Source organism: Sebastes umbrosus, chromosome 2 (genome assembly GCF_015220745.1).
Source record: "Sebastes umbrosus isolate fSebUmb1 chromosome 2, fSebUmb1.pri, whole genome shotgun sequence".
NCBI classification, from domain to species: domain Eukaryota; kingdom Metazoa; phylum Chordata; class Actinopteri; order Perciformes; family Sebastidae; genus Sebastes; species Sebastes umbrosus.
The window spans coordinates 3677667-3692849 of NC_051270.1; the positions used below are offsets into that span (position 1 = coordinate 3677667).

Genomic DNA, 15183 nt, shown 5'->3' on the forward strand with positions numbered 1-15183 from the left:
ACATTATTACCCCTGGGGAATGAGAACGGGCTGGGTAAACATACACAGTCTTTCAGTCTTTCAAATAAAAGCTGTAGAAAAAAGGGAAGCTTTGAACTGAGGTAACCGCCTTCTCACCCGTTGTGCACTTTGCCAGGCCGAGCTGCTGTTTACAGCAGGAAATGACATTGTCAGGGGAACAAGAATTGTCCGTTAACAACCTTCGCTAGAGAGTCAGAAGTGGCAACCGTTACTTACTAATGCTGACAATACACAGCGAGCATTTCTCCTGCCTCCAGAGAAAATGATTGCTCTTTCACTGACCTGTTGATTGCGCTGTTAGAACGGCGGCCTGCAACACCATCAAGCAGTTGAAAAGGCACCCTTGACTCCGTCAGCAGCGTCTGTCTAAGCCACATATTTCCTCCTACACTGCTACTGTCAAAAAAAAATACTTTAGAGGCGATCCGCCGCCTCCAACTACTGCCAGTGTGTTTAATAAGGAGGTGATGAGAAAATGTGTGACATTTGTGTCTATTAAAAATGTGTTTATACGGGTGTTATCAGAGCGTAGTGACGTGACTGATCTTACATGGCATCTCCTCAGTGCAAACTGTCAGAAGGAGTGCATGACGGGCTGCAAATACTCCAAAGCATAAATCAGCAATTAAAACATTCAAAAGTTGAACCACTCAACACTTCCCCATGTTTTTCTCTTGTCTTGAATACATTTGGTGTAGCTTTTTTACCCCCTTTCTTTCCCGTTCTCAAACAACTTTCTTCATTTATTAGAAAGAGTTTTCTTTTTGATGATCTGTTATTTCCCCCGTTAACTTTTATTAAGGATCCAGTTAAAGTCAGAGAGAGAAGGAGGGTCTGTCTTTTATATCTTTTACATCATTTATCCTCATTTCCATTCAGTCACATGTGAGGCTGATAATTCCTGAGCGTCGGGTTTGATATGAGTTACATCATTTACATTTTCCCTGACTCATTCAGCCTAATACATAACTTCTAGTGTCAGAATATCACTAATAATGAATATACTATATAAAGGCATTGTGCCAGTAAAGATGGTTCCTGGTCCTCTAAGCAGGACTCAGTCCACAGTAGAAATACAGACCGCAGCTGTTATTCATGTGCAGGTGTTTGTTAAGCAGGTAACAGGCTACAGAGAGAAAACACTGCTGCTCTACCACTGATAATAACTGAGTGTCTTTATTAGTATTAGTACAGTTCAGACATAAACAGCTGTTAAAGCCGAATGACAGCTGTGATCCAGATGTGATCAGCTGCTGCTGTCATCAGAAAACAAACGTCGCTCTCTCCTCGTGTCTCTTCCTCGCCTCCTCCGCTCGCATCTTATAAGTTTCACAAATCACAAAATACTTCATCTTTTGGCACATCAGCACCACATTATCATAATAAGTATCAGGACCTTGAAAAGATTGCGCAAGAAACTGTGTTTATTCAGAATGAAGAACCACACGGACCTGGAGGAAATTGCTTCTTTTTTGGAGGAGGACATTTCTTTTCTCGTAAAGTTCTGACTTTATTCTCGAAATATTATAACTTTTTTTTCTTGAAATACTATGACTTTATTCTCCTCTTTATTCTCCTCTTTATTCTTCTCTTTTCCCTCAATGTGGCCCTAATACTCCGTTGTACACTACAGACAAATGTACCCAGAGATGTCCTGTACAGTATGTGCCTGAGTCCCTGTTAGCTATAAGCCCTTTACACTCCAATGACACACACTTGGATAACTTTGGCCACATGAAGCCAAGTCCATCTCCTCTGGAAAGTAAAGCAGTCATTTACAGTACAGAGTTCATTCCTCTCTGAGAGTAAAATCCCTATAGAAAAGCTCTTTTCAGACATTTCCTCACAGACACAATATGTCATGCTCAACCTTTGTGCAGTGAAGGCTCTGGCAGACAGCAGTACAACAACAACAACAACAACCTTGACCACTGCAGACAGCCGGAGGACTCCAGGCTCCAAACGGGGCGTGTGTGTTTCGTTAGGGATCATTTGAACGATGTTTGTCAGCGGCGAGGCTTTCAAAAACACAATGTTCTCTCAAGTTCTTAACCTGATTTATGTGGATGTGTGTCCTTATTAACCGCACTCCAATGCCAGATGGATCACTTTACCGCTCTGCTCTGCTTTATTCAATCAGAAGGAAGGAATGGGTGCATTGAGTGTTGCATAGAAAGCAGAGAAAATGCTCTCAGAGCAATTTGTATGTTTTGAAGCAGTGTTTTATTCCCAAACAGCGGAGAGTAAAAAATGACCTCGCTCTCGACCATCAAAGCACACAGAAACTCTACAGGAATGCAATATGAGACCAAAACTACTTATAGTGCCAACACCTACTTACAGTACTATTAAAATACAAGCCTTAAACTCAGTTTCCCCACCAAGCGGAGCCAACGGGTATGAAAGGCTTTAAACTGTGGCTGTATCGAAACCGCCTACTACATACTACATACTACTGAGGAACGCAGTATGCAGTAAACAGTATACAGTACATACTGCGTTCCTCGGAAGTATGCAGTATGCAACGGTTAAAGCGATGTATTTTGCAGTATGCTAGACCAGGATTTAGCCTTTAAACCAGCTTTTGTTGTTTGTTATGTTTGTTGACTTTATAAGATCCTGCAGGTTTAAACTATTTATTCTAACAGCTCATAGTGAAGTCAGACAAACAGGATGATCAACGAGGGGAGACGGGAAATATAAAACATTGATCCACAACATTTACTCAAACTGCTTTTTCAGTTACAGCAACAGTTACTTTCCCTCGCCTCTTTCCTCGCCACTCTGCTGCTCTCTAGCTGGTCTGTGAGCGTCACTGGACGGCTAGCGAGCGAGCTACGCCCGCGGGCGATTGTCAAGCTTTTCAACTCTAAAATGGCAGATAGACACAGATTCCTGTTGTGATATTTAGACAAACCCTCCGTCAACAAGGAAATAAAAGCCTCTCGTCTACAGACCGGTCTTTAGAGAGCTCCAGTCAGCTCATAGCGGTCTGTGAGCGTGACCGCCCGGCTGGAGAGGTAGCGACCCCGGCTGGCACTAGCTAGCTGTCACGGCAGTTTGTGGAGCTTCTAAACTCCGAAAACGTTGGAGCAAATGTTTGATTCGCCATCTAATATTGTTAAACTGTAAACATTCAAAATCTACACAGTTGATTTCTCGCTTCAAGTGAATTTAATTAATTTAATGATGTAAAAAACAAGCCGTTTTTGGCTGCTGTTGTTCTCTACCAATCCAGCGCTTTGCATTGTGGGATACAGTAGGCGAGATGGATTGGTCGGATGCATACTGGAGATTGTTTCTGTAGCTGTATAGCGGCGTGTGTACAGTTTATTTGTCGGTGAATAAATGCTACAACTCCTCAGGTCAAGACCCGAGCCAACTTCCTCTATCTTGCAACACCGGCCCAGACTCTCTTAAGGTGGACAAGTTATTCTCCTTCAACTGACAAGACACTCCTCTGAGTTTTGCTCAGATTTTTAGCTATTTTTTAATATTTCTTTTAACCGTTCAACCGATAGCATTAATCTGTTAAAATTCTTAATGTCAGTTAACGGTTAAACGGTTAATAATTAACATCCCCAATGTTAACTTAAATAATGAATCACCTCAGATCCTCTTTGGATTGTGATGAACGGAGAATGAACCTGTATTCCTCTTTTCTTTTTTTTAGCTGTGGACGCCTGGAAGCCCCTCACCCCTCCCCCCCCCGGGACCTCGCTCGGAGCACCACCTGTCTAGCTGATCTGCTCGCTGCTGTTCTACGTGTGCATGAAGCAGAATGTAGGACAGACGGTGAACTAGAAAATGTGAGGGCATTATTAGCCATCCTGGTGGGAAAAAAACACAGGAAGCAGCACGGCTGCTGCTGACACGTCAGATCTGCTACCTGCAGCGCACCGCCGAGGAGTAACAACCGGAGCAAGCATCGGTTAGCACATCCAGCTCGTACAGCCTGAAGATGTAGATCAGAGAGCCAGCAGTCCTCCACCTGTTACTCAACCAACCTGTAGCTTCTAATCCACTCTGCTGCACTGAAGCGACACCATCTGCTGCTCACAGCAACACTAAACACCTACAGGGGCCTTAAGCATGTCTGTGTGTGTGGGCAGTATTTCTATGTGTTTGTGTACACACTATACCGGGCCAATTTGGTTTTAAATACATTAACTATCTCTGACATGACATAATCTTCTTTAAAACCTTAAAGGCCTCCTCCAGACAGTTTCTCAAACAGAGAATGGGGGTGTGGTTAATAGTCAGACGTCATTCTTTACCACGGAAACCAGATTGCATCGTTTTTCAACCCATTTTAGATGGATTTACTGTTTATCAGACCACAAATGAGACAAGAATTATCTCAACACACCGACTCTCTCTCACGCTCTCTTTTTCACCGTGTCCTCCTGGCGAGGCGGCCGTCTGCTGGCTGCTGCTGCACCAAGGAGACGCACCGCCGCACACCGGCCACAGCGCACCGGAGGACGGATAGACATGTTGCCGAGGTCCACCGTTTGAAATGTAGTTTCAGGACTTTTCTGGAGGTGCACCGTCTACCAGCACCGACCGCTCTTTCCTTAGCTTCCAGCACCGATACCACATCGGGCTGCACTGTGATTCATCTATTGCTTTAACTGGACTTTTCTCTGGTTTTCTTTTGGGATGAAAGTTGTGCGTTCACCGTCATTCAGACCTCCGGTATCGGCTGCTTTCCGTTAATTTATCTCCAGCAGGAGACAGTAAATGTTGTGTAATTCACTGCGTTGACTGCACCCGTTCACCGCAAACACAAATGCCTTTGTAAAAATAAACACATTAAAGTAAGGTGGAGGAAACTAAAAAATAAAATGAAAACCCTCAGTTAGCTAATGCAACAAGTTGGGCTAGCTAACTACACCCAACTAACTAACTACACCTAACTAACTAGAAAGACAAACTGACAGACAGATAAACAGATTTATAGGTTTGCTGCTGTTCTAACCAAAGTGCATCAGATACAGGTGGAGAAATGCACTGTTTTCCACAGACTAGATCATAGTTCATCCCTTGTTGCCCCATCCACAATAACCGGCTCGCTGTACATTATCCCTTACTTGATGACATTTCAGTTCAAAACATTCGCATCAGCTTTTGCAAACCCACACTGGTCCATCAGCAGCAGTAAAGAGAGAGTGGGACTGACCTGGTCATCGTATCTGTAGGTTAGAAACTGATCCTCTGTAGCATCCTCCATGAAGCTGCCCTGAGGTGAGAGGGCGAACTCTGGTAGGAACACTGCAGTCTGGGGCTGGCCCTCTGCACACTGACAACACACACACACACACACACACACAGTTTCAGGGAATCGGTATCCAGGTGAAGGGCATGGGAATAATATTACAGATCATGATCATGCACCAAATCTGTAAGAATTCAACACACACACATACACAATACACAAGAAAGTTGGACAATTGGACACTTTGGAGCAGTATGATGGGTCGGCTCGACCGCACGTTACCGCGATACGATAACGTTTCCTCTCCGTGACAGAGTTAGCATGCAGCTTTAGTCGTGATGTCTAGCTCTGCTTTTCCTGCAGTGTGTGAAACCCAAAGTGTTTCCATCCTTTACTGGATGTGTAGTGTTCACCACGCTGGATTTAAAACGTGAGGGTGCAGGTCATATCTACGCAGACCCTCCGCCGTTTTCTACTTTTTCATTTCGGCTCGTTGTGGTTTGTTTTGGTTGACGGATACGGAAGGGATATGACGTCACGTTACTCAGACTAGAACAATAAAAGCGGTAACTTCCTTCTACCTCTCCATAGACTCAAATGAAGCAAATATATCGATTCTGGCATTAAAAAAAATTGCGATAGGTGACACATAGGTGAATCGCTTTTTCTCCCACCCCTATAATTTAGTGAGCTAAAATCTGGACCTGACTGGTGTTTTTCGAAACAGAAGCTGTGAAATCATCTCCCCACACAGGTCAAGATCCCCTTCCCTCCAGCCCTCCAGCCATCCCTCCTCCTCAACTCACAGGAGACAAAAGCTGAGCTCCGATACCTCCAAACCGTCTGCTGAGTCTTCATAAATTCTGCTCCACTTGGAATATCTTCTATTAATTTCACTGTGATTTATACACAACAGTCGGGAAGCGTGGATGTCTCGCGCTGGGATTTTTGGATGATCAGCATAATCCAAAGGCAGAGAGGAGAAGAGTGATTATCAGGCTAACAGGGCCTGAGACTGTGCTGCATACTGAGGCTGGATACGAATAACTGGCATCTGGCATTTAGAGGGCTCCCCCGAGAGAGAGAGAGACTGTGTGAGTGTGTATGTGAGCGTCCGGGCCACTTGTATTGTGTGCGAGTGTAGATGATCTACCATTAAGATTAGCAGGAGTGGTCTCCTGCAGGCTTTTAGAGCCACTTAGAGACAGACACAGAAGAAGTGCCACTGGTATGTGTTTCCCTGAGGAGTGTCTGAGGCTGGCTCACTTCCATCACTTACTAACCTCTCCGTCTCTCTCTCTCTTTGTAAATAGATTTTTGAATGACTAAATCGATATATTTGCTTCATTTAAGTCTATACGCAGGTAGAAGGAAGTTACCATTTTTATTGTTGTAGTCTGAGTAACGTGACGTCATATCCATTCCGTATATGTAAAAAGCAAAACGAACCACAGGCGGACGCAACAAGGAAGTACAAAACAGCGACCTGCACCCTCACATTTTTAATCCAAAGTGCCAGGCGTCACTCTCGTCTCCGTGTTCAAATGGGCCGACGCTACGACTTTAAAGCGCCCATATACTGACATTTATGTTAAATGCATTCAAACGACCCCGATGGAGCTGACCATGGATGTATAAAGAGAACAGAGCTGATGTTCTCTTTATCCATCCATGAGAAGTAGCGACAGATTTTTAGCAGAAGTATACACGTGTGACTACGTCCGGTTTTCAAAATAAGATGTTAACAAAGGGAACTGTATGTGCAAAATACATATATGGAAATAAGATTGATTGGATTATATTCACCAGAAGTATAAAACATTACATGTCCCTTATATATTAAAAAGAAAATACCACTAATTAGTGAGGGAAATGTCATTGCCGGAAAAATGTAATAAATAATTCCTGACAGTGACTGATATATTTGACTTCAGGACATATCTGTCTACATACATGCTGAAAATTTAACATTTTTACTGTATTAATTTATATATTTTCCAAAGTAAAAGTCCCTAGAAGTGTACGACTCCCCATGGTCTAAGGTTAAAAAAGTTAACAAAAATCACAATATCGAATCGCAATACTTAAAAATCGCAATACATATCGAATCGCCACCCAAGTATCGTGATAGTATCGAATCGGGAGATAGGTGTACCGTCCCAGCCCTAGTGTTTATCACGCATGTTCATATCGACGATGAAAATTTGATTTATCGGTCAGCACTTATCCCCTGATACTGATGGATGGATGGATTTCGTTTTAACTTCCCATGGACTCAAATGAGACAGAAATGTCAATTCTGGCATTAAAAAAGTAATTTAAAATTCGTACAAAAAGAAATTCACGATACAAAAGTGAATCGATTCCCCCTTTCAACGGACTTGGAGGAAGTATACACGTATGACTACGTCCAATTTTCAAAATAAGGTGTTAACAAAGGGAACTGTATATAAAAAATACATATATAGAAATAAGATTGATTGGATTATATTCACCAGAAGTATAAAACATTACATGTCCGTTGCTGAAAATCAAACATTCTTACCGTATTAATTTAGATATTTTCCAGATTAAAAGTCCCTAGAAGTGTATGAGGCAACTTTTTCCCATGGTTTAGTGTTAAAAAGTTAACAAAAATCCCAATAAATCCCAATATCGAATCGCAATACCTGTAGAATTGCAATACTTAAAAATCGCAATACATATCGAAACAGCACCCAAGTATCTTGATAGTATCGAATTGGGAGATAGGTGAATCGTCCCAGCCCTAGTAGACAGAGAACAGTACGGTAACGGTACATCTCTGACTACCTACAAATGATTTCAATAGCTGATGATTTGCCCTTTGTGTGGGAGAACTTGTGCTTTTACTCTGACAGCTGTTTGTTCTGGTACGCAGCTCTAATCAAGGTCAGTACGAGTGGGTTGGCACTGAAAATACAAAGTCACGTCTGAGAGGGGCGTGATTTGTCATCTCAATAGAGGATATGTCCCTACAAGGCCACACACACACACACACACACACACACACACACACAGTGACAGAAAGTCAGGTCGTCTTGCTGTGAAGTCACTGAGTCGTGGCCGTGCAGCGCGGCGTGGAGCAGTTCCCCTAATTGAGTTTACACACCAGTGGAAGGACAGTGTCAGGACAGCTGTCACCCTGCCAGCACCCTGCAGTGGCTGGTTCACACTGGATCACTGGCTTACTTCAGGGGAGCCAATACCGGGATAATAATACAAGGAGGGCAACCCCCATCCCGCGGGACGCCATACTGTACCGGAGGAGGCAGCTGCTACATGGTGAGGGAGGGATTACTTGTTAAAGCCAGGAGTGAAACTCCTGTGCGGCAGGTCAGAAATCAAAGCTCGAGTTTGTTCACATCGAGAAGGATGGAAGACTTGTTCTGCTCCAGCGGCTGACCACAATAAGCAGGGGTTCTGCAACATGTTCGAGGTCAGCTCCAATATATATGATATGAGGGTGATGATTCAGTCCATCCTCGCTGGAAACCCCCTCACGTAGTTGCTTCTGCTTTACCTTCGTCTTTGATCATATCAAATGTAGCCTTGTGCAAGACACACAGGGAAGTTCAGTAGCTGATTAGAGAATGATTGATTTTAAGTCAGGTTTCTTTAAGGAGCCTTAACACAGCTCACTTCCCCTTCCTCATCCTGTGCTGTTTGAATACTGTGTAACGACGCTTTCAACTGCTATCCTGCCCTGATAATCAGACTAAACTACCATTTATGTTCACTTCATTCAGCCTGTGGTCATGTTGGCTGAAGGTATGGAGTTTGAAAGACATGGGCTGTGAGGCTCTGACAGAAAGATGCCCTGTTGCTAGGGATGTTAATAAGCGATTAATAGCTATCAGTTAAACGGTTAAAAGTTTAAGGAGAAAAAGCTGGTCCACCTTAAAAGCCCACCTTAGGAGAGTCTGAGCCGGTGTTGCGAGATACAGGAAGGAATCTTGCATGGATGTATTAAGAGAACTGGATACAGCGTTGGAGACGGGGCCCCGTTTATTCCTACGAAAGTTGCTCACTGGAGCATGAAGCCAAAATGGCTCGACTTCCGAGTGGAAAAGTACCCGGATCTTCCGGCGGTCTTCCACATCCAATGGGCTCATGGAGCAGTCTGCTCGGTCACAGGGTCACAGCCGTCACGCTGTCGTCACTGCTCGCTAACTCCGCCTCCCCGCCCTCGCTCAAGCCTCGGTCTGGGTCTCATTCCCATGAACAGAGGAAGGGAAATAACTCTGGATTCAGCTATTAGTGTATTTTACAACTTTTAGGACTAGGCTATCGTACTGGGAAGTTGATTCACCTCAAAACAAATTATCCGCTGAGTTACAGACGTCTCTTTCCCAATGTAAGTCTATGGGAAAATGTCTTTTCGGGCCCAATGGCATCACATGACAGACACGGAAGTTGTAGTACCACCGTTTGGCCACTACGAAAATTGGGATCAACGACCAGCGCTCTTCCTGGGGGCTTGGGGTCTTGACCTGAGGAGTCGTAGCATTTATTCACCGACAAATAAACTGTACACACACTGCTACATGCATCACGTATACAATACACACCTTCTCTTCTTTCCACCAACACATAAAACAGTCACACAGATTATTTTGTCCTTTATATCTAATTCAGCGTACAAGGCCGCCTACTGTAAGATAATCTTTTCTTATTATAGAGGCTGAAAGAGTGGGATGAAAGGCTTTCATCTCATCATGTCTAAATATACAGGATCTATTTTGACCCTGTACAGTCCACCACTGGAGTTTACAGGATGTCTATACAGTCTTTCCTATCATATTTTCATGGGCTTATTTTATGTTTTCTACTTACAGAAAGAGATGAAAGTTGCATTGGGACAATATCTTCAACCACCTCTTCCTACAAGTAAAAAACATGCCAAGAGGGATATTTAATAAGTTTTAATACTACAATCAATGTGTGACTTGATATACGTACGGAGTAGAACAGTAAGTAGTTCTCTCAATGTTCAGGCCTGCTGCTTCACTTCTGGACTAGTCTGTGTCTGTATCCGCCATCGGTTTTCTGTCTGTGTGTGTTGAGCAAGTGAAGTGTGAGAAAGTCATTGTTAATGAGGGCTGTTTATGTCCATGAATGGGCTTTTGTTAACGGCTGATGATCTGGGTGTGTAACCCAAACTCTGGAGTGATACAGCCATGAATGGGAAATCAAGCTAGGAAAGCCATCCACCCTCTGAATGCTCTAGGTCTCTAGTTTGTGGCTGTAAAGTTTCATGAGGCTGTGATTATCCTAGAGGTCACCACAGGCCATTTTATACAGTGAGGTCAAGTTTTAAAAAAATGGTCTCACTACAATGAATTGTCTCCTATGGGGACTAACATCATTACACATGAATACAGTTTGGCTCATTGGATCCACAAGAGTCTCAGCTTTACAGTGATACCCAATGTATGTAATTCAAGACTGTTTAGGGACCCCAGTATGCAGAAATATTCAAACACACCATTTTAGAATAGACGGAAATAACACATTTATACTGCATGCAAAAAGCTGCATGTGATTATCATAAAGTGGGCATGTCTGTAAAGGGGAGACTCGTTGGTACCCATAGAACCCATTTTCATTCACATATGGGTCTAACGTATTTGTGAGCATGTTTGAAAGGCAGTCCATCTTCTTAAGATTTATGCGTGTGGTTTTGTTTCCGTGTTCCACTGTCTCTACACCAGCACTTTAAATGTAACATAGCACAGCTTGCCTCTTCAGATAATTAAGAGATACTTGAAGATCAGAGAAACCCTAGAGAGCACCATAAATAGAATTCAAAGGAGAGAGCGGATGCACAAGAAATGTAGGATTAATGGAGGCCAAAGATGGCCCTCGCTTCCTCATTGGGATCCACTTAATGCTATAACCAAACTTTACAGAACATCTTATCAGACTGACACTGCAGGTCACAAGAATGCTGAGCGCTTTAACTGAATACAGAGCAGTTTAGTGCAGCGCCACGCTCCAGTAAGACCAACGGCCCTATTTAAACGATATACTGTATAGTGCATGGTCTAAAGTGCATTTAGGGCGTGTCCAACTCCACTTTTGCTAGTTAAGCGGCGCATAATCTGGGTGTAAAGTAAGGCACAAGGGGCAAAGGGGTTGTATTTAATCTCTTAATTAATCATAGGTGTGTTTTGGACGTAACAGTAATCAAACCAATCAGAGTGTCATCTCCCGTTCCCTTTAAAAGTCAGGTGTGCTATTTAAAAGTGAATTTGGCAATTTGGATAAGCGAGCGGATTTCTGCTGAGGAAACGGATCTGCTCGTCCGCGAAGTGAAAGTCCGCGAGCAGGTGTATGTGGTGCTTAGCCGGTGGACCCTCTTCCTCCGCCGTTTCCCAATCCTCTGTCCCATTAAAGGTCCCATATTGTCCCATGTTCAGGTTCATACTTGTATTTTGTGTTTCTACTAGAACATGTTTACATGCTGTAATGTTCAAAAAAAACTTTATTTTCCTCATCCTGTCTGCCTGAATATACCTGTATTCACCCTCTGTCTGAAACGCTCCGTTTTAGTGCATTTCAATGGAATTGTGTTGCTAGGCAACAGCTTGGGTCCATGTTTACTTCCTGTCAGCTGATGTCATTAACATACACTGCAACCAGGAAATAAACTGGGACACATTTAGAATGTTTAATGTTTAACCGTGTAAATATTGTATATTTGTGACATCACAAATGGACAGAAATCCAAACGGCTTGTTTCAAACACACAATTTCTGAATACGGGCTGTGTGTATTTCTCTGTATATTGAGGGCTTCGATACTTTAACACTATTTATAAAGCACTTAAACCTGCTTTATAATATAAAAGATATGAAAATCTTACTTTTTACAATATGGGACCTTTAACAACTCCATCTGACTGCATACAGGCTTGCAGTTGGGCGCTGCCGGAGAGGCGGCGGTGGTGCGTAACGTGCTGATTCATCATCCTGTGAGAGAGAGAGTCGGTGTGTTGCGCCAACTCTTGTCTCATTTGTGGGCTGATAAACAGTAAATTCATCTAAACCGGGTAGAAAAACGATGTAATCTGAATGCCATGGTAATGAACTACGTCTGACTATTAACCACACCCCCATTCTCTGTTTGAGAAAGAACATTAACCAAAAAACAGGAAGTAAAACTGTCTGGAAGGGGGGACTTTAAGGTCACTATTTGATTTGATTTTCGATCGAGTCTTTGATTCGTAAAGATCAACAGATCATTGGTTTTATGACACCTTAATGCCATTTACATGTCTTCTTTAAAAAGAGAACTGAACTCCCTTTTTATTTAGAAAGTGTTTCAAAAATCCGACTACAACAGTCAATAACAATATAAAAAGTTGCATCTTTTCAATACCAGTGTGTGTGTGACCCACCTTAGTACATCATAATTACAAAAATAAAACAGAACTCCTTCTGCAGCGTTACAAGTGTGCTGTAATCTACAAAAATACAGTTTTGTTGCCATTTACTGTCACTGTCGCTCGTTTCTCTGGACTATATCTGTGCGCTGAGAGACGGCACTCAGCAGCCAGCTTGTTGCTCTCAACATCAGCTGCTCTGATTCAACAATGTTGAGCTGATAAAAACGTGCATGTGGGCTGAAATTAAACCGTGGTGTTCTGTCGGGAGATGCAGTGACTTAATGTTAAACCAAGGGCCTCCTCACAGACAACACACCCAGCTCAGGGTAAATAGAGATCAGCAGAAGCAGAAGGGAGAATGAAGTTGAGGAATAAATAGAGAAAATGAGAGGATGAGGAAGAGGAGCGATTGAAGCCAGCTGATTGGCAGAGCCCCAGAGCAAAGAGGAGAAACAGAGCTGACGGCTTGGGAGTGAATGGCCACACTGTCTGTGTGTATGAATGAGCTTTTCAACTATCTGCACATGCACATACACACACACACACATGAAGCATGTATGCAGTAACTGTGAAGGGGTGAAGAGGTGACTGGTGACGGCCTGGCTCGCTGCGGTTTGTGTGGAGACCTACAGTGATCTTTTCACTCCTCACCTTTAGCTGAAATACCAGCGCCGACATTGAACCTGAGCGTGTGTGTGTGTGTGTGAGAGCAAGAGATGAACAGGTCACTCTGAGAGAGTAGACTTCTCTCCTAAAGAAAATGGAAAGCCTGAAAAATGTGTGGGAATTTGAGCAGCACGTATCAATAAATAACCAGAAAGTGTAGCAGTCAGGGCTCTCAACTAACTTTTATCACCATCCTCCTGGAGGAACTGTCCCAAAATACAACCTAAGCCGTAAGGCTGTAACGATTCATCTACTACATCGATAGGTACTCGGGCAAGTTGTCCTTCACAGGGAACGTACAGCCATCTAAAGAATGGCTATAAAGAATTTGCACCTTAAATTTAGGCACGAGAAACGTTATAAGGATGTGTTTTTTAGCACTTTTATTAATAAAGAAATGTTACTCCGGTTCACTCTCCCTGTGAATAACGTCACTGACATGCGTGCATGCAGAACAATGCTTTTGCCGGGATTCCTCGCTCTCTCACCCGGTGGCGGCGTTGAGGGAGACTGGCACCGGTCTGCATGAGCTGCCGACGCTGCGGTGTCAGCAGAGTTTCACTTTAGAGGCATTACGTGACGATGTGTTATCAATCCACTTGACGACGGCGGCTTCACCCACATGTGCTTTCCCCGTGCGCATTAGTTTTTTTTAAATGACCTTTTCCCATCATGATATCAATGTGCAGGCAGCATCAGCCTCATTTATCCAGCCGGAAAGTAGAAATGATCACAGGAGTAAAGTAAAAAACTAAATAGAAATTCAACTAACGTTAGTCTAACGTAGTTTTAAAATGTTTTTCCGTATGTTTTCATGTATGAAAAGAACCCATATGAACACAGTAAGCGGACTATTTGATTACTATAAGCAAATTATTTAAACAGAATCATAGGAATGATTCTGTCCCAATGTTTATATCCATAATTAATTTATCCCTGATTCCCTTCCAAGAAAAACTTTGAGGAATCTTGACCTGCTCTGTCCAGTATCCAGTCAAACTGATTGAATTTTTGGCAAAAAAAAGTTACTATATTGATTTCAAGTCACTGAATCGTATCGTATCGTATCGTATCGCTCCAGATGAGCCAAATATCGTCCTTGAGTCGTATTGGAACCATGGAAAGTGATACGTATCGTATCGTTGTAAAAACGTATTGTTACACCCCTATTAAGCCGTCCCGAAATGAATGTGGACTATCCCTAATAAAAAATCTTTGTTTTTCTACATTATCTTCAGTTAATCATTCAAAGTGACCTTTAATATAAAGGGGTTTATTTATATTCATAAATTTATCCCAAACTTTTTTTTATTTTAAAAAGTAATTTTCTTGTTTTTTTTAATTTGTAATTTGTTTTGATTTTGATGTTAACAATGCAGCTAAGATAAATTTAAATATTTTTTATGTGTAAAAGGTCGGCCTGCAATATGAGGAAAATCCGCAATGTGCGATAACATTGTTCAATATTGCGTTGACGATATGACTTGCGATAAATACCGCTACAACGGTTAACGGTTAATAATCGGTTAACTAGGGTCGGTTATCGGTTAAATCTTTTTTTTTCAAAATTAGCATCCCTAATCCAAAATATTGCCAAATAGGCGCTTTTTACTTTGACACCAAAATCCTCCACCATCGTCTTGTCGGTCAACTATCCTGACTCTCGTGCTGCGACTCTCCTGCTACTGTACAGGGAAAGAAAGAAAGAAAGAAAGAAAGAAAGAAAGAAAGAAACCTCACCTCTTGCCAAGCTCTCCCTCTTCCACATGTATTTCATTAAACCTTATTTTTGCTGCTCTCCAGAGCCTCCCACTCTTACTTAAACACATTTATGCGTCCCACTGACTTAAACCTTCATCTATAACACTGC

At 42.6% G+C, this 15183-nt stretch overlaps 1 protein-coding gene across 1 annotated transcript in view; it reads right to left on the minus strand.

Moving 5' to 3' along the window:
- LOC119474736 (ADAMTS-like protein 3) overlaps nt 1–15183 on the minus strand; it is a 135743-nt gene that overhangs the window by 109510 nt on the left and 11050 nt on the right. Inside the window, exon 3 of the mRNA XM_037746935.1 lies at nt 5204–5323. Coding sequence (XP_037602863.1) covers nt 5204–5323 — 120 coding nt within the window. The remainder of the gene's footprint in view (nt 1–5203; nt 5324–15183) is intronic.